Source organism: Apiospora phragmitis (assembly GCF_038363925.1).
Source record: "Apiospora phragmitis strain CBS 135458 chromosome Unknown utg000014l:1.0-1827420.0:1.0-1829600.0, whole genome shotgun sequence".
Lineage (NCBI taxonomy): Eukaryota > Fungi > Ascomycota > Sordariomycetes > Amphisphaeriales > Apiosporaceae > Apiospora > Apiospora phragmitis.
Genome location: NW_027117414.1, coordinates 802077 through 821064, shown reverse-complemented (window position 1 = coordinate 821064; position 18988 = coordinate 802077). Strand labels below are relative to the sequence as shown.

The following is an 18988-nucleotide window of genomic DNA, read 5'->3' as shown; positions in this document are numbered from 1 at the left end:
AGACAGGCCGACTTGACGAAGCTGATAGTGCGGTGTGGGCAGCTCGAGTCCCTTGAAAGAACGTTATTGTCTTCAAACCCACAACAGTATATAGATTGAGGGGAAAGTCTCAGCAGGTTTCGAAACCAAATCTTTACCACGCCCCTGACGTAGCGTCCCTATTGATGCGTGAAACATAACGGCACATGCATGTTGTGATGGACACAGTAACCGGAAATCTTGTCGTTGCATCAGAGTAAAAGACGGTATCGCTATCGTGATGATCATCGACGCAATATGCCCATGGAGTGACAGTTTGCCAGTTGATACAGCGACGTGTGACGTATCTCTGCTATCATCTAATGGGGTTTTAGAGGATGACAAGTGCGCAGCGCTAGTCGAGACCGCGTTCTTCTTGGGATGGTTTGCGCGGCCCGTGGGGTGATGGCGGGATGATAGTCGAAAGAAGCGGACCGTGTGTGTACCATATACCCGATCCTTCTTAACTGGAGTTGCATATCGCAGATCAACCATGCCAATATGCTTGCAGATCGTAGAAAATATATCTCCTTTACCCATTGATCTACATGCATATATATTATGGATATAGTTAGTGATCGTGGTGGGATGTTCCGCAACCCTTGGCGTTGCCTTCAATCCTTAACCTAGATAAGCAAGATTGACTTCTTTCATCCGTCATCCTTTACCCAGCAAGCAGGAAGCAGCCACATTTCGGCTTGAGTAAGCGGGAAGATATGGGGGACGCCAAAGGCGCAGATCCGGCTCCGGCTCCGGAAAAATCAGGATATCAAGCGAGCACCTCCCCCACTCACCCCTCCCAGCTGCCAAGCCTGTTCAGGAGGCCAGCCGATCTGCAATGTCGTGATTGTTCACTTTGATTGACATGTCTCGTCATGAAGTGTTTCAAGAATACAATCGTCAGGTGCAATGACTGACCTGACTCAAGTGCGATGACTTGACCCCAGTGCACAGCACAACCCAGCGCACTTTGGCTCTTCTTCTAGAAACAGCCAAAAGCGTCAAGGGATGTTGAAGGGCTTTAGGGTCCTGGGGTCTTCCAACCTCACGACAAATCCTGCAGGTTAGGGAGGACAGTGAGGATTACCTCATCACCGCCTGACACGTCCTCGTGCGTTTTCCCGCTAGTGGCAGCTACTGCGAGGCGATTTTAAGGCATGCTCACCGTGCTTACCTATTAACTTTGGTCAATGTTCTAGCTCAAGTACATGTAGTTTAGCGAGCCTCAAGTTTGCTCAAGTCGGTCTGTTCCCTGCTTTTATTCCAGCCATTTTCTATCCCGGGCAAGACGTTCATCGGAAGCACCATGAAGCTGGCCGAGGCATATGGGAAGAACAACTCGATACTGTAGACCTCATGATTTCTTTCGTATCAACAAAATTGCAGGTGGGAATCGGAAAGCTTGCTGTTATTAGCACTGGTTTCCTTGGCATACTGACGATGTCATCAATGTCCCAGACACCATATGCACGTAGTTGTTGGCCAAAGGAATAAATCATGATCACGAAAACAAAAAAAAACATGCTCTGCATCTCCTCTCCCCCTTTGCGCCACCCCCCTTGTCTGCTAGCTGGCAGGTGCGGGTCTCAGCAGTTAAATCAAAGCGTAAGTAAAAGGTAACATCTGACTTAAGGCGACGAACCGACTGCCAAGCCACCCCCCTCTGACAAAGTAAATAAAATATATGAGGGCACAGATCTGTGTGGCCTGGCGAATACGAATAGCAACACGGTGGTTTTTTTGCACACCGTAACAGCAACAGTGCAATAGGCAATTGGGGGGATGAAGGAGCTTGGAGGGTCAGACGTCAACTGTGTGACGCATGGATGAAAGGTGTTGGGGTAGGATCCCGCAGTGGGAGTGCCATTCGATACACCAATCAGGAGCGAAACCGACTCAGTATGCTGAACCCTGGGAATTCGGTCTGCGGCGACCCAAAACACCTGTCAGGTAGGTGAAGGCCTTTTTCTTTCTGGTATTTTGTGGGCGAACAGGTAGGCGGTAAAAAGTAGATGGGAGATGGGGGATCCGGTTCTTGCGGCTGACCTCCCTTTTCGGACCATGCGGAGTCGACCATGCCCCCATCGTCCTCGCTCGTACTCGCCTGTCCTGTGGTAAGTACCTACTTGGTAGGTGTGTAGGATCATGAGCCCAACCTCAGATGTCATGACCTGTGAAATGGTCGATCGTCTATGCTCCCTCTAGGCGGCACTTATCGACGAATGAACACGGACTAACGAACGGATGGTTATTCATAGATGCTGTCGTTTCGCCTCCTTTCTGGCCATGGGGCGGTTGGATTTCCTTTGTTGCTGCAGGTGTATCAAGTTTCAATGCTGTCTAGGCCTTGGCTGATGGGTGGTTACGGCTGCTCGGTTTCTTTAGCGCCTGGGTCATCTTTTTTGGCGACTTGCGTGCCGCCCGCACCGGCTTGGCTCCAAGCCCTAGCGTCAACGATCCAGCACTGGCACCCCCAATTCCCAATAGAACCAGCGCAAGCTTCGAGAGGCTCGCTCCCCCCTTGTCGCTTGTCATCCACCATGCACACCGTCCGCTTGCGCGGCAGTGCCGGAATGCGAGGAACTGCTGAGAAGTGTGGGTGACGTGCCGTTTTCTAAGACAAGAAACTCTGCAGGCCTACGGGGGAAGGGGGGATACAAAAATACCAAAAGAGCGAGAACGAGCCCGAATGAGGAAACGAAGGGAAATAGATAAAACGTGATACTGCCAGACCCTCCCCAAGACTTCCGTGTGTCTGTTTCTTCCCCCCCTCCAGCAATACTACCTACTACATAACCCAACCCTTACACCCTCGGGGCCTCTTTCCTCCTCGTTGTTACAGAAGCAGCCAAATTTAGAAAAGCTCTTTCGTTGTGACATAACGACCGCTTCGCCTGCTAACAAACACCCGTTTCCGATTTCGAAACATCCACACTACACAAAGACTCGACTCCGTCCTCGTCTGGCTGTCGTTACGTTACTATTCTGGAACTCACCAACAATCCGACGGCATACAACATACACACAAACAAACAAACAAACAAACAAATACCTACACAAAACCGCTTTCGCTCTTGTTGTTCTTGTTGTTATATACAGTCGCTCTTAGGAAGGCAGAAAGAAAGAGGCGGTTATTAGTAAAAGACCTCGAAATAGGCTGAGCCTATTCTGTTGTCACTGGCTGGATCCACTTACACCGTCAACACCAAAAAACCGCTCTTCTCTTCTCTCGATCCATACATCCACGAGACCACCAGAATGAACGACTTAGTTACCACCATTGTGGTGACTCTGGTCCTGGTGATCGTCATCGGCTCTCTCATCTTCGTCCTGGCCATGTACTGGACCCAAATCCTGCGCAAGTTCGCACCCAACCGCTTTTCCGAGCCCATGAGCGAGAAGACGAACCAGCAATGGCCGCAGCCGCCTACTCCCACAAGGGCTCGGTCGAGTCCCATCTCATCTCGCCCGTGTCGACGCCGGCACAGTCGCCGCGGTCGTCGCAGTTCAGCGACAACTCCGTCTCGCCCATCACCACGCCCCAAGCCTCAAGACAGAGCCCGGAGCGCTTCGTCAGGTGATGGCCAGTCGTCACGGGCTTGGCACATGCGCGCACATCATCAGCCGCAGCCGCCGCCTAATCAATTCATGATCCTTTTCTTTTCTGTTTCAACGACACTTATGACGGCATTGGGAGTTATATATCGGCGTTTTATTGCACATTGATCGTCATCGCATCGCATCACTTATAGACGGATGGATGCATATGCGGTGCGCCACGGCGTTATGGGTCCAGGGTTCACGATGCAGGCAGGGTTCAATAGCCGGGCTGGCGGCTTGCTAGCAGCCAGGAGGCGTACGGGAACGGGCACATCCATCATTCTGCATTTAACGAGGACAGCGCACTCCTTTGCATGCACCTGCATACCGAAATACCCTTTTTCTTTTTGTGCTGCATCTGTCTGGTCTCTGAGTACGACCAACAATACAGCATGGTCTCTCCTTGCAAGGCATTTACACACAAACCCAATCCGGGTCGGCGTTTCAATCGGGGGAGTTTTCTTTGCATGGCATGGGCATAGCAAATCATGGGGAGGAGGAGATAAACAGGACTCCTTGCATCATTGGGTTTTCTTTTGCATGAATTGGTACTACGTCATCTGGAGCAATCCTACATTCAGGGGGGTGTAAAGCAAATATACACTACTACCGCAGCATAACAATAACAGCCAAAATACCACAGCATGGTGTTTCATCAAGTGGACATTATCTCAGCTATTGTATATGTATCATGTGACATGAACATCAGATGAATTAGACAGCACACACCCTCTGATCTCATGATGGACCTGGGTTGTAAGTCCCGGTCCCGTCACACGCACCATCGACTTCGGCCGCACTAATCTGCTTCACCGCAACCTGGCCATCGTCGTCATCCCCTCCCCCCACTCCCTACTTTCGACGAAGCGCCACCACCACCATCGCCACCGACGAACCGCACCATGGGCTCATCGTCGCGGAATGGCGCGACATCAGGCTGCCAGCCCAGATGCCGTCGGATGCCGTCCCTCGGATTCCTCGATAAAGGCAAAAACATAATCCTGCAGCGCCTCGGCCGCGCGCCGCTGCCCCGCCGTCGCCCCGCCGCGCAGGTCGTACGTGCCGAAGACCATGGGCACGTCGCTGGCGTGGTACGCGCCCAGCCAGGGGTACGGCGTCAGGTTCGTGTAGTTGCCCGCCCACTGGTAGCGGTACGTCGTGAGGTTGTGGGCCGCGCGCACCACGGCCGCCGCGCGCGCGACGCAAACGAAGTCGCTCAAGGTCCCCTCGTTTACTTGTGTTTGGTTTGGCGGCGGGTTGTGCTGGTGGTTCGGCTGCGAGACGTTCACGCCTGGGTTCCACTTCGAGAGGCTCGCCTGCTCGTTGGCCGTCGTGCTGAGGAGCGCGGGCACCCGCGCGAGCCCGCCCGCGAGCCCGCGCGCCGTGTAGTTGCCGAAGATGAGGCGGCCGTCGACCGTCGGGCGGAACCGCAGCGCCGGCCGCGTCTTGTCGTCGCCGTACGCGCCGACGAAGTTGCTGAGCAGGGCCGCGGGCACCTGGCGCATGCAGTCCAGCTCGGCCGCCGGGTCGTCGTCGCCGCAGCCGACGTGCCGGGCGACGAAGCTGAAGTTGGTCGGCAGCGCGTCGTCGCCGCGGGCGAACTCGCGCACGGCACCGCCGGACTGGAGGAAGAAGCCCGCGACGAGCGGCTCGTCGTCGTACGCGAAGTCGAGGACGTCGGCGGCGACGGCGCCGGCCGACTGGCCCCAGAGCACGATGCGGCGGGGGTCGCCGCCGAAGGCGTCGATGTTGGCGTACACCCACTCGAGGGCCATGCGCACGTCGAGGATGCCCAGGTTGCGGTCCTCGAGCCCGGCCGCGTTGGGGAAGCCGAAGAGGTTGACGCGCCAGTTCATGGTCACGACGATGTGCTTCTGGGTGCGGTTCACAAACGCCGCCGGGTTCTGGTAGGGCACCTCGACGCCGCCGGTGACGAAGCTGCCGCCGGGCACGAAGAGCGCCACGGGGAGCCCGGCGCCGCGGCTCGCGTTCCGCGGGATCCAGACGGCGAGCTTCAAGCAGTCCTCGGAGCTCGTCTGCGCGAACTGGCCGGCGCGGTGGCTCTCGCCCGCCGTGGCGATGGAGAAGTCCGATATGTTCGTGTTCCACAACGTCAGCGTGCTCGTCAGGTACTGCGGGCACGACGGCGGGAAGCGGTGCGAGTAGTGGTGCTTCGTCGAGGGCCGGAGGGCGACGGGCGGCTGCCATCTCAAGTCGCCCACCGGCGCTTCCGCGTAGGGGATACTCCTAAATTCCCGAACATCGCTGTACTCGGTACTTTGCAAACCGGTATACTTCCCAGTATTAGTCGTGACGGTCAACCCATCATCATCACCAGTATCCTGATATGCACAGACTCTCGCAATTGCAGCCAAGAACAAGCCATAGAGTATCTTATTAAACCTCATTCTAGGAGCACTTTTTCGTGACGACTGATCTCTGACTAATGTAAGAAAACCACACCCAGAAACGCTCGCTTCATCGACACTTGCTTCATCTCAACCAACATATCCTCCTACTTATACAAAAGTAAGTTCGTGTAACCAAAACTGCACAGCTGTTGGGTTCTCTTTCCTCTGAGTAGTACTTTCACGAGGATAGCATCGCAGCTGCCTAATCCGTAACATCTGTGATCTGATAGCCAGCACGAGCCGATGTTGCAGTGCAGTGACGCTGATCACCTGGTCTAGACTTCCCCTCAATCGCAAGTCAAGTAATCTGAACCGAGTCCACGGATTCGTGCCCCAGAGGCCCACGGTATATTAGCCTAAAGGGTTATGCACACATCGCACTATCCTGTTAAAGTACCTTACGCCCAAGAAAGCTTACTTTTAGTCCAAGTCGTTGTTAGAGACCAGCCAATGATCGGACCGCGTTGGCAATGGGAGGAGGAATAGAAGAGAACAGGACAGTAATAGCGCCGAATAGGCTCATGGCCAGACTCGATAGAGCTGCAGCTCGCGGGTCTGTACGTAGCAGAAGTGCCGTGGCCATGGCCGAGGAGTTGGCTCCCAAAGTGACACCCCGCGTCACGTAATCGTCTAGGAAATGCTGTTTGAGCTCCCGGCGATACTGGTACATGGGCAGTGCTAGGGCGATGATACTAGCATCTAGGACGGTGCTGAACATGTCGCCTGCCCCGGGAAGTTGGTGGCTTCCGTTCCAAACCCGAGCGTAGTTCGCACCCACTTTGTACTCTCTCAAGGTACTGTCAAGGTCACGACCTATGGTTAGACCGATCACCCAGATTCCCAAGACTGTAAAGAGCGCCGATACAAGCACCGGATGGAGGAATTGTCTCCAGGTGGGTGGGAGCGCAAGAGCCCCAAAGTACGACAAGATACTGAAAGTCAGTTGAATTGGCATCGCATAGCCCGTACCATAAAAGACGGGAATCCCGACTAGGACGAACAGCAAGAAATAGGTGGCGACATCTAGATTCGCAGCGATCATCACCGCCCATTGCTTAGTCCGCGGTGGTGTCAGCGGTGCCTGGGGCGGCAAGTCGGGAGGTATCGTTGGAGTGCTGGTGCCGGTAGTATCGGCGCTTTCTTCCGGCACTGCGGCGTCCGCGAGGTGAACTTGTGAAGGCCTCGGAGAGTGATGGGGCTCGCTCTCGGTATCTGGCGTCCTTCCGCCAGCCGAAGTCGGCGTGGTCATTGGGATCTCATCCGTCTCGCGTTCCATCTCCTCGGCGCGCTCGGTGATGGCTCGTTTGGAGGAGCCCGACACCAGCTTGAGCCCGCGGGTCATATACGCCGTGCCGACCATCATGACCAGAAATCCAATCACTGAACCTATCATTAGTCGAGTAGATAAGCCAGCCTGAATGCCCCCGTTGCGCCAGACTCACCGAAGACGGCGATCACCTTGAATACCTCGACCACGCCAATGGGCGGGCTCAGAGGCAGCAAGACGAAGGAGGGCGTGAAGAAGACACCGATCCAGCGAAGAGACCACCTTCCCTTGTAGGTAGATAGTCTAGGTCAGCGCTGACATTCCTGTCTGATGCATCACCACCTGTTGGGTGCTTCAACGGGTGACTTACCGGGACTTCGATGTAAGCGACCAGGCGCCGGGTCCGATGTTCGCCCAGGACTTGTTCGCTCAGCAGCAGGGCCAAAAAAACAAAACGACGAGGCAAGCGACCGAGGCCGGGAAAGCCACATGGCCGATCTGAAAGAGGCGGTCGACGCCGTAGCACGCAGCCAGCATCGCAAGGATGCCGGTGGGAACGAAAAGCCATGCCAGCAGTGATGACTGTTCTGAGGCCGCAGCTGCCTGTCATTCATTACCCAATCAGCATCGTAGAGGCGGCAATATAATCGCAGCATTATACCACGCAAACACGCCCTCAATACTCACCAGCTTCAAAGCGAGAATTCCATCTTTCAGCTTTTCTTCTGCTTTGTCCAGCATTTTCGTGGACTCCTGGTCTGGAACACTATGAGCGATCGATGCTGCTTGAAGACCGGCACTCTCGGGGACACCGGCCAAATATCGGACGCGCCACTTATTTTATACCACGCTATGCCATGTACTTAAATCCAAGTCTCCTAACAGAATCCGAATCGCCCTTTTTCTCCGTCCGTGTAACGTACGATGATGAGCCAAGTGCCTACATAACTATGGAAGCATGCCATGTCACCTGCAAGTGATACTTACTTTATCCAGATAAAGTCAACATCATCACACCAACATCGCCAAATACGGCCATCGTTTGTAGCTAATCTAGTTTATTATTACAAAAGGAAATATCGGAAAGCATCGCATCATGTCTGTAATTGGGGTCAGGCATTATGCCTCCCCGGGCAGCCACACTCAAAGCTGCGTGGTTCTCGCGGCCAATCTCATCGGCCCTCACGTTATTCGGTGAGGGAAATGAAGTCCTCAAAGCCCTGTCCTATCGTACACTCTTTCTCTCCGGAATCCACCTCGGAGCGTCGCCTTAACCTTCTAAGGCGACTTCGCTCACCCTTGCTCCGGCTCAATCTCGTTGTTGAGAATCGCGTTGACCTTCCAAGGGTCGTTTCCCACCCGGTCTCGGCAGACCAAGACCCCGACCTTGACCTTCGTCCAGGCAGCCCACTGCGCTGTGGTGATGCTGTCGCCAACCGGTCGGTGTCCTCGCCATGAGTCCCGGAACTCTTTGACGATGCCCCAGATGTTTTTATGGTCCTTGAACTCCGTGCAGTACTTCTTGCGCACCTGGTAGTACACCTTCTTGCGATCCTCAAAGATGGCGAGGTTTTGCTCGAGGGCGAGACCTAGCATAACAGTCAGTCTCTTGAGCACCTTTTCTATGCCGCTAATTCTAACTTCAGCCGCAGAAGAAGATACACATACCCTTGAACTTGTTTATCGTATCATCCATAAGGGCGTCAACCGGTTTATTGACGAACTTGGGCGCCTGCTCAATCACCTCGCCGTCTCGGCTTCGCTTCTGACCTCTCTGGTAGATCCCCTGCTGTTCCCTCTGGTCGATGCGGCCTTTGTTGATGGGGTAGATGATGAAGACCTCTCGCAGTCCGCTGAATAGCCGCAAGAAGTCGCAGAGCGCTTGAGGGCAGACGGCGAGGTCTTTGTGAGGACGTCCACGGCAGACGCAGTAGAATGCACCCATGCTCCAGGGTGTACCACGTCGCGCCTTTCCCTCGGGACTAAAGAAGTCAATGCCCACCCGCTTGATGTCACGGAACTTTTTGCGGTTCTTGGCCGGGTCCAAGTCGGTGATCTCAAAGTCCTTACTGGCCACGCGGAGGATGATGAGGTCTCGGTTCGGGTTGTGTCTGGCCTTGTTGGGCCCCTCCTTCTTGGCCCAGAACTTACTGCGCTCTCGTGTGCAGATCACCTTGCGATTTCCAGCTTTCACGATCAGATCGCGTGACATTCCCACGGTCCAGCCAATGTTCCAGATGTTCAGCCAGGCCGAGTCGTCGTCTTGGATCTTCCGTGCATCTAACAGCGGGGACACGATATCGAGTACCTGTCTGTTAACCAGGTTGCCGTCGCCATCCCGGACTTTCATCGTGAAGTGGTGCGCACCATGCCGGGGAATGGCATGTTGCAGGACCTTCAACTTCAGCTCATCCGGCAGGAGGTTGTAGTAACCCCAAGTGCCCTCCTGCGGCTCCACCTTCATGAGCTGGTTGGACTCCATGGTGAGAATGTGAAGCTGTGGAAGTTGTGCACAGGAGAGACCAGATCGGTGAGAAAATGACGAGGCTTTATACCCGTGTCGACGAGGGTGAATGTAAGATGGAAAAGCCCGTGTCGACGAGGGTGAATACAAGTTGGCTAGGCGAGAAGATGGTCTTGGGTGACAAAGTCAGCTGAATGTGAAATCAAATAAGTGGTGGGGGGAAAAATTAAGAAATTGGCCGGAACTAACAGTCGGAATATCAGGTGAATTCTCCAGAGAGAGTTAGCCCACAAGCAAATAGAAGTAAATGGTGGTTAGAAATTTGTGGCCACGATCCGACCGAGGCGAGTTCACGCTTCGATATCTTGAAGGTGCCGAAAACTATCTTGATGCGTGGGCACGCAAGAAGACTGCTGGTTTGAGCTCTATCTTCTGTAAAGTCAGCAGCTTGTTACAGGTATGCGCAGACTGTTCAATGTTGTCCGCGATGTGAGCAGGTCAGGCAAGAGCGCAAAAGGTAACAGGGGAGGGGGCAAAGTATATCAGGTCGGCGACCGGAAGACTAACAGGTCGGCGACTGGAAGACTAACAGGTCGGCGACTGGAAGGCTGATATTGGGATGGGGAAGATTTCGTGATGAACAATGGTTGGCTGGGCCTATGTATCTGAAGCTCAGCACCTGACTAGGTCCATGAAGACGTGTAGAAGAGTGGCGCATGGAGGAATGGGTTAGTTCGTAGTGAGTAAGGACGAGTGTGGGAGAATGAAGAAAAGACGGTGATGCTTGAGCGCAGGAGATCCGGTTTAGCCCTGAAAGATCGTACTTACAATTGGTTGGACATGAAGCTGTGGAAGTTGTGCAGAGGAGAGACCAGATCGGCGGAGAAAATGATGAGGCTTTATACTAGTCGACGAGGGTGAATACAAGATGGAATTGCCCATGTCGCCGAGGGTGAATATAGGATAGAATTGCCAGGTAGCGTCGCCGAGGGTGAATATAAGATGGAATTGCCAGTGTCAACGAGGGTGAATACAGGATGGAATTGCCAGTGGCTGATTGGAAATAAGTGTTGCAAGCTGGATGTGAACGCGGGTCACAAGTTTAGAGCAACATGGGAAGGCGCCGGCTTTCAATTAGAATATCAGTTCACTGCTGGCGGCATAACATAAAGACAACCAAGCTATCTACAAATTCGATGTGAATGAAGTCTCGTCTGGGGTCATGCTGAGTCAGTGTATCTAGCCCCTATCATCACCTTTTTGACCCCCTTGCCAGGACCAGGCTCCCCTGTATCATTGTTTACCAACTGGGCATCTGGTTCAAGAAGGTCTCATCATCAGTTAAAAAGAGAGAGAAAAGCCTCAGGCATACGAAGGATTGTGGCGGGGCATCTTTGCTATAACAGTACAAGGCCTCTATTGTAAAGTACAATATGTACCAAGTGGTCATGGAATACGCTACATACCAAGGCTGCTCCTTAGGTATATCTCATAAGCACACACACTCACACATTCACATTCTCCACGTCTAAAACATTGCCATATCTCATGAACTGTCAACTTTACCCATCCAACCATTCATCGTCCAAGTATCCTTGTAGCGCGTGACAAAGAAACAAACCATGGGCAGTTTCGTGTTACGCCGCTAAAGGGTCCTGCCACCTCATAGACATAGGACTCTGTAAGCCATATATATATAGAAGCTCCCTTAGGACCTGCTCATAGCAGCCTTGACCTCGTTCTGTAAGGCCTCCAAATCCTTGAGGATATCAACCCCAGTACCTATACTGGTGGCTTCTGAAGTCGCAAGACTCTTCGGTGGCTCTCCGTCAACTTGCTTCAGCCCACCGGTGGCGCTTCGTGATCCACTGCCACCACGTATTCCCTCCGCCGTCTCCATGTTGCTCTTATTGCTTCGACTTCTACGAGGCGGTGGCGGTGGTGCGGCTATGGCACCATCTTTTTCCCTGCTGACTTTCCTGCTGCCGCTCTCCAACGAGCTGATGCTGGGTGGCCTTCTAGCACTGGAATGCCGAGCTGGTGGCGGCGGTGGCGGTGATAGCTTTGGCACACCATCCTTGGTTGTCGTCACCGTAGCCATGCCAGACCCGTAATTTGGATGTTCAAGTAGACTGAAGCCAGTTCCTTGAGATAACCTGACGCCGTCGATGCTCCCAGGGCTTGATGCTGATGTTGGGCTCGTAATGGAACTACCTGATCTGTTATGGCTTGGCCTCCTGGGGGGTGGAGGAACGGGAGCAGCTAAGCTTGCGTTGGCATTGGAGTTGATGCGCAGACTTTCCGCTCGAGACCGATTCGACTCCATCGAGCTACGCGGGGCTTCCTCATCGGCCGGGTTCGCCATAATGGACGGTGGCTTCGAGTCTGATCGCCCATGACGGCGAGGAGGTGGAGCAGCTGGCTTGCGAGCACTGGATGTAGTACCGGTACTGACCTGCGACTCGGATCGGCTTCGTGTTCCATCGGATGATTTGAATGGCCCCGAGTTCGCCGCCGCCTCACTGAAAGCCTCTGGAAGTTTCCCAGCAGCCTCGCGATCAAAGGGCGACTCAGTCTGTTCATCGGCCGGCGTACGGGTCGGGGAAGCGGAAGCGGTTTGTTCACGTCGGATGTCGAGGATAGCGGGCTCTGCTGGCCCATAGGCAGATTGTTTGTGTCCAGCAACACCCCTTGCGCGGAGTCTCTTGACGGGGTGCTTGGTCTTTGATCGGATCCAAGCTCGATCTTTATCAGCTTTCCATGACGGGAGCTAGGTGGTGGCGGCTTCTTGCGCCCAGAAGCTGATTGGATATTTGACAGGGAGAAGTCAGATGAATGCTCCGGCGCTCCCCTGTTTCTTCTGGTTCCGAGATCTCATGGGATGTGCGAGGGGTATCCTGGGTAGCATCTATTACTGACTGCCTGGATACAGAGCTTGCATCCGTAATACTTGCCCCGTCGTGACTTGGGGTTGGGAGCAAGGCACTTCCTGCTCCCCCGGCTGCCCCTGAATTATCGGCATACCCCGTCAACAGCAGCCTCTTGAAAGAGTTGACGTCCAGTGCCCCCTTGGATCCAGGTGCCGAGTTGGCCTCCTCTCCGTTTATACTCTGTTCCAAGTCGCCAAGTGTTCTCGAGAAGGGGTTCGGCGGTGCCCTTGGTAGCGCGTGCTCGTCCGAGGTTTCTTCGCTCGGCTCCTCGTCTGTCTGACCACCACTGAAGGGGTCGACCACAACGCCTGTGTCTATCGCATTCCGGCTGTCGGCATCGTTGGGTTCGTCGTCATCGTCGTCGTCATAATCGGTGGGCGGGAAGTAGGTAGTGACGGGTACGGCATCCTCGGGCGAGGACGGCGGCGGTGATTGGACGCGGACCTTCTTCACGATCTTCTTTGGTTTTGTCTGGATCGGGTCATCGCGTCTGTCTTGGTGTTCTGGCACGGCTGTACTGAAGGTCGTCACCGGTGGCCGTGGGGCAGACGATAGTGTTGGATTGTCTAAGCTTGCGCTCGGGGCAGGGGACCCGCTCGGTATGGCGGCGGACGAGGGAGAGGGGCCTCCGGTTTTCCGTCGAAAGGGATTATTGGAGCCGAAAGATGGCGATGTCGAGGACATGGTGGCAGGAGAATGAAGGGCTATTATGATGGGGATTAAAAGGGCTTGGGGGAAGTAGGGGTTGGAATGTTATCCGGCCATAACATGGGCGTGGTGTTGGGGTGCTGGAGCTGCTTTGCGGAAACTTTGAACGGGACGAGGCCGTCAGGGTCCCAAATGGATGGCTCGGCGATCGTTCCCCTCCTTAGGCATGCAAGTAGCGGGCAGTTCGGACTGGGCCACAGAAAGAGCCGCAGCCGGTCGATGGCAAGTTGAAATGGACAAGGGATTGGACGACGGCGACGACTGAACTCGATTCAGGCTACCGACTTTTCAATCCATCAATACAATGGAGATAAGAAGCGTCTATGACTTGATGTTGCACTACTGAGCCCCAAAATCATTGGACTGCGTAAGCGACCGTCTGCAGCATTCCCTTGCCCTTTCCTTCGCGGGCGGGAGTGCGCAGATAACATAGAATAAATTACATGTAGCCAGACCGGCCGGTCGGTCGGCCGAATCTGCCTGCCTACCTGCCTGCATTTGATCCAATTGATTAACCCAAGCACTTCCCAAGTGAGTGCAGGCGGTATTGACCCCTACTGTAACCTCAGTGCTAAGGTTACCTGTTACCGGCATAACCATTACGGTTGACGCCACGAGGCATCTGCTAGGTTGCTTACGTGTACCCCCTCAGTCGTACTATTCCAAAGTGACGGGCAACAGGGGTTCTGGCTTGTTTGCCTGTTCTGCTTCCCGTAGTACCAAGTGGGCACTAGTGCACGTTCTGTGCACATCAAATGCACCCCCGTTCCTTGTGCTTGACCCCAATTGCCCGGCAGTGTGTTCCTACAGCATACTCTAGGTCTGAGGTTGGTCGGTATACTTCCGTTTCATATACCCGGGTAGCTTTTAGGATATCCTGGACCAGCAGCAGTCCCGCCAGCTATGGTGTTCAAGGTTATGGTCTCTACTTGGGACATATTTTTACCTCGCTGGTTTTCAATACGTTGGCAAGGTGTCAGTTCATATGTACTTGCAGCAGCTCTGGGCAGATCCGGATCATGTCATGGAACTTCTAACTTCGTGGCAACAAGGTTCACCGATGTTCCGCATAGCTCTACAGCTGGTGGGGGAAAGTGATGACGTTCAAAGCACTTTGAAACTGCTAACCTTTGCCTACAATCTACCAGTACTGCCCGCTTAAGGACTTGAATAGAGAGAGGTTCCGTGAGACGAGCAGCGAACAACGTGGACTCATGCAATCTAAGCAATCAACCATGACTGCGCTGCATTCATAAGCGTTTCTGTTCCCGTCGAAATCTGAGCCCATCTGCACATTGCCCGACGTCGTATCAGCCTTCAAATATGAGATACTGTTAGAGTTGCTGAGGCCAACAGAGGCAAAAGAAGCAACCACATCACTGGCAGGGTACGAGACGCCAAGATACATCAGAGAAAGACTTGAGCTGAATGAGATGGGATCCGATGATGCCGCGGCGTGAGATTGATTGATTCCTACCAAGTATGTACGGAGGTTCTCGAATAAAAGACCCCACTTGCACGTGATACACGCCCCTATTGCTCTGCCACTTGGTCTACAAGTTAGAGAGCATCCGCCACTATCCCATACCAATCCCCGGCAGGGTCTGAGGCCCGGCACCGCGTCTGCCATGATGTAAACAAGACAACCTGAAGGCGCGTTTCATCTGAAAAGTAGCAATGTACACATCACCATCATGCGAAGAGGCTGTAGTATATACCCCTAAGAGAGGAAAGGGAAAATCAAAAGGTTAAAAATGCGAGACTCGCACATTGATTGTTGGTGGTATAAATTACAAGTGTTCTCATCACATCGTCATAGTGCCTTTCCATGCGTCTGCAACTATGTCCACCTCTGCTGAGCGCATGCCACCCACTCATGAGCACGATGCAGCCGAAAGGCCCCGCGCAGATATGTAATGTGGGCACGGACACCGATATTCTCAACATGGCGCGTACTCAGTCGACGCGGATCGCTGTCCGGGCGCGCCGCTGGCACCGTAAAACAATGATACCCTTCCAGCCGTCCCTGCTAAATCACAATAATCGATCCCATCCCTACGCGTATAGAAATAAACGCGGTCTTTGTACCCTGATCCGTGAACGCCAATCGCCAGCCAAGCTACACTGAAAAGAACCAAACATCAAATCAGGCAACAGCTCACGCCGCAGCTTCAGCTTTGGGGGCTTCCTTCTTCGCTGCAGCCTTCTTGGGCGCAGCAGCCTTCTTGGGCGCGGCGGCCTTCTTGGCGGGCGCGGCGGCCTTGGGCTTGCTGACACGGCCAGTCTTCGTCTTGGTGGCGGCCTTCTCGGCAGCAGGAGCGGCTTCCTTCTTGGTGGCGGCCTTCTTGGGTGCGGCAGCAGCCTTCTTCGGCGCAGCTGCCTTCTTGGCGGTGGGCTTCTTCTCCGTAGTCTCCTTCTCCTTCTTCTCCTTGGGCTCCTTAGGGGCAGCAGCGGCCTTCTTGGGCACGGCAGCCTTCTTCGGTGCCGCAGCCTTCTTGGGCGCAGCAGTCTTCTCACCCTCCTTCTTCACGGCAGCAGGCTTGGACTTCTTGGACAGCTTGACAGGGCCAGAAGGACCTAAAGTAGAGTATTAGCATGCGCGCAGTACAAAAGAGCCATGTCCGTTCGGCGGTGCAGAACTTACCCTTGGGCTGCTCAAAGACACCCTTCTCAACACCAGCCTTCAAGGCCTTGTTGAATAGAGAGTCGAACATCTTCTCTGTGGCAACGATGTTGTTGTTAGCCTTGACATACTTCTTGAGACCTTGGCGACTATTGAGTGGGTTAGCATTTGGCCAAGCATGTGCAGAATAGGGTAATGCATACCTGGAACCGTTGCGCTCCTTAAGCTGTTCGATGGGAAATCGAGTCAGCAAACATGGACATAAATGAAAGGAGCGTATGACGGGTGAACGCGGGCTCAAGCAGGTGCCTTGAGCTAAGACTCATGAGCTACCCTGGGCACCACGCGTAGGACAACGCGCCGGCATGGGGGGACGGTAGTATTTACAGTAATAATGCCCTCGGTGATCATGTCCTGCATCGCGTTAGTCATTTGGAATATAGTAAAAGTAGTAGTAGAGCCTGTCAAGACATATAGCTGGATGCAACTCACCTGGTAAGAGGCATGGGCGCTCTTGGTCTTGGGGGCAGTAGTGCCTTCAGCCTTCTTGGGAGCCATTACGAAATGGTTGGGTATGTTGTTTATGGAGGTGGGCGGGTTATATAGTTTGTTTTGGAGGTTGGAAGTGGGAGTGAACAGGACCAATTATTGGATCGAGCAAGAGTTCGGCTGTTGGCAAGTAATTCGTGTGTGAGAGTATGAGAACAACAAGAGGGGAGGGTGTGTGGTCGGACGCGGGAGGGCAGAGCGGGAGCAATGTTTATATAGTTGCGGGGGGTTCTTGCCCGTCCTGCACAATCAGTAGCAGTTAGCCAGTAAACCTTGGAATCAGATCAGTAAAAAAAGGGCAGTTAGCTTCGCCTTAGCGCTCTTTTTTCACGCGTCCCCCCATGTTCGCTAGGCTGTTACTCCAATTGCTGCTTGTGGTCTTGGCTTTTGGGGCTAGACTGACAAGGGCAATTACATGAGCTAGGGTGGGGACTGCGTGTAAGTGATAGCCATGCATTTGCTCCAGATGGCAGACAGACGCCCATCATCTCCATCCTCTCCCATCCCGTCTTTCCACACTTCACCATGCTGCACTCGTACCACTCACTAGATAGATAGAAGCCAGACCGTCTATCTGGGATTCCCAGGATGCCACATCTACATACTTGTAGAGCACCGCCATGTACATACGTAGTTACATAGATTCAAGGGTCCATGTCCAGGTTAGGTACGGTAGCGTTGCCGTGGATGATCCTATCATGCCTGCATCCGCAAGGCTCTTCCACCCGTGCCAGAGCAGACGGTGGATTCGCAGATGAGAATCATCTTCTCGTGTCGTTGTCCGGGCCACCAATACCGCACTCCCATGTTGCTCGCTCGTCTGTCTCGTGGCAGATGAAACGCCACTGTTTCTTCTCTTCTGCATACTTGTTTAGGCTTAGACCGGGCCAGCTCCAAGAGCTTATTAGAAGAATAGAACCAAAACGGTTTTGTCTCTATCACACAGCCTCGCCTAGCCCGGACTTGTGAGAGGTGCAACTGACTGACTATTCGCCCTCTCACCTCTCACCTCCCACCTCTCCCCTCACGCTACTTGGAATAAAAATAAAAATCCCCCCAGAGTGGGCCGGCAGCCATTTTTCTGATTGGTCGAGACGATTATAACAGCTCTTCCTTCCCTACTCCAGACTTTGCCAACTCAAATCATGCGCCCGAGCTCCAGTCTTGCTCTACGAGTCTACCTATTACCACCATCCCATATTCCCATACTCGCTGCTCCTCCCCCCATCCCTCACCAAACCCTTCGATGACCCCCCCATTCCAGATCACTCTTTTCGTTCTCGACTTCTCTCGTTTCTTTCCCGACTTTTGGCCTCCCACACCATTGCCATCATGCGATCGGCTGACTCATTTTTGAGGGGGTGATCTGGGAGTTCCATGTCCGTTCTCATTCCCGAGAAACTCGGCGATCCCGCGCGCCGTGTTGGTCTAGTAGTCACAAATGATATGGGTCGGCTTCCCAACACCCACCCCTCCTGATGACATCGCAAGATCCCACCATGCTGTATCGTCGCATTCACCATGGTGGTTTCCCAACCGGTGTGATAGATGTATGAACCGCTTTGGCACGATGCTCCAAATGTTCCTACTTTGATTGAATCCAATTTGATTTCTAGAACTTCTTACAATCCAGCCCTAATGCGTGGATATCAATCGCACCCCCTAACCGTCTTTGACCAGCCCATGTCGCGATGAAGCTATCCGCATATTTGCGTAACCTCTGCCTCCTACACCACCCCGTTCAATCTCGGGCTCTGCGCATTGGGTCTTGGAATCCATTGTCGCTTCCGGTCAATTCTAGTGTTTTTTAACATCATTCCGACCGGAAACCCAATGCCCTGGCGCATGCATCTGAACGCGTCGTGTTTTGGGTGAAGAGTCGCGCTTCACTGCCTCTGTCTACCCCCGAGGAGCGGCGCCGTCTAGTGCAGCCCAACGCCACCCTTTGATAAAGAGAAGGGTGCCCGGGCAAGTCGAGCGGCTTCTGGCATCTGTTTTACGTGGTTTCGGAGTTTCCAGGGTTTATTTCCAGCAACTACGACTCAATCGCGAAACAAGTGCCTCTATTCAAAAATGGGGTGCCTAAACCATCCCGTTCGCGCTCCGGAGCTCACCCACCACTTACCTTTCCTTCTCGCATTATCGTCACCACAAAATAACGCTGGAAGCACAACGACTTCTCTGCGATGGCCTCTTGTCGCATATGCCGGATATTTGGGTCTATCGTTTGGACGACCAGTCTAGACTCAGCCACGTCATGCCGACCACATCACCACTCTGAACGCATCACGATTGGCGAATCGTTGGTTGGGCAGCGAGAAGGTCTGGAGAACAAGCTGTCCATCGCACCATGCCAATGAACGGCCTCATTGAAATCTTTTGACCAAAACATTTGCGGCCAAATTAACTTGCCCGGCA

The 18988-nt window shown here is 53.7% G+C and overlaps 7 protein-coding genes across 7 annotated transcripts; 1 reads left to right on the top strand and 6 right to left on the bottom strand.

Annotated features, from left to right (window-relative positions):
• Positions 1–3276: 3276 nt before the first annotated feature.
• PG994_014884 (uncharacterized protein) lies at positions 3277–3744 on the top strand (the record flags this gene model as incomplete). Its single annotated transcript, XM_066866293.1, has 1 exon — positions 3277–3744. The coding sequence occupies one exon, from the start codon at positions 3277–3279 to the stop codon at positions 3742–3744; it is 468 nt and encodes a 155-aa protein (XP_066707969.1).
• An 806-nt stretch (positions 3745–4550) lies between these two features.
• On the bottom strand, positions 4551–6026 carry PG994_014883 (carboxylesterase; the record flags this gene model as incomplete). Its single annotated transcript, XM_066866292.1, has 1 exon — positions 4551–6026. The coding sequence occupies one exon, from the start codon at positions 6024–6026 to the stop codon at positions 4551–4553; it is 1476 nt and encodes a 491-aa protein (XP_066707968.1).
• A 439-nt stretch (positions 6027–6465) lies between these two features.
• PG994_014882 (uncharacterized protein) lies at positions 6466–7389 on the bottom strand (the record flags this gene model as incomplete). Its single annotated transcript, XM_066866291.1, has 1 exon — positions 6466–7389. One exon carries the CDS (start codon positions 7387–7389, stop codon positions 6466–6468), a length of 924 nt encoding a protein of 307 aa, XP_066707967.1.
• Positions 7390–7421: 32 nt separating this feature from the next.
• On the bottom strand, positions 7422–8037 carry PG994_014881 (uncharacterized protein; the record flags this gene model as incomplete). Its single annotated transcript, XM_066866290.1, has 4 exons — positions 7422–7583; positions 7667–7724; positions 7748–7899; positions 7984–8037. 4 exons carry the CDS (start codon positions 8035–8037, stop codon positions 7422–7424), a joined length of 426 nt encoding a protein of 141 aa, XP_066707966.1.
• Positions 8038–8589: 552 nt separating this feature from the next.
• On the bottom strand, positions 8590–9778 carry PG994_014880 (uncharacterized protein; the record flags this gene model as incomplete). Its single annotated transcript, XM_066866289.1, has 2 exons — positions 8590–8885; positions 8965–9778. The coding sequence occupies 2 exons, from the start codon at positions 9776–9778 to the stop codon at positions 8590–8592; spliced, it is 1110 nt and encodes a 369-aa protein (XP_066707965.1).
• Positions 9779–11468: 1690 nt separating this feature from the next.
• On the bottom strand, positions 11469–13374 carry PG994_014879 (uncharacterized protein; the record flags this gene model as incomplete). Its single annotated transcript, XM_066866288.1, has 2 exons — positions 11469–12450; positions 12785–13374. The coding sequence occupies 2 exons, from the start codon at positions 13372–13374 to the stop codon at positions 11469–11471; spliced, it is 1572 nt and encodes a 523-aa protein (XP_066707964.1).
• A 2182-nt stretch (positions 13375–15556) lies between these two features.
• On the bottom strand, positions 15557–16579 carry PG994_014878 (uncharacterized protein; the record flags this gene model as incomplete). The annotated part of the gene is made up of 5 exons (XM_066866287.1): positions 15557–15975; positions 16043–16170; positions 16225–16247; positions 16409–16435; positions 16514–16579. The coding sequence occupies 5 exons, from the start codon at positions 16577–16579 to the stop codon at positions 15557–15559; spliced, it is 663 nt and encodes a 220-aa protein (XP_066707963.1).
• Positions 16580–18988: the final 2409 nt, after the last annotated feature.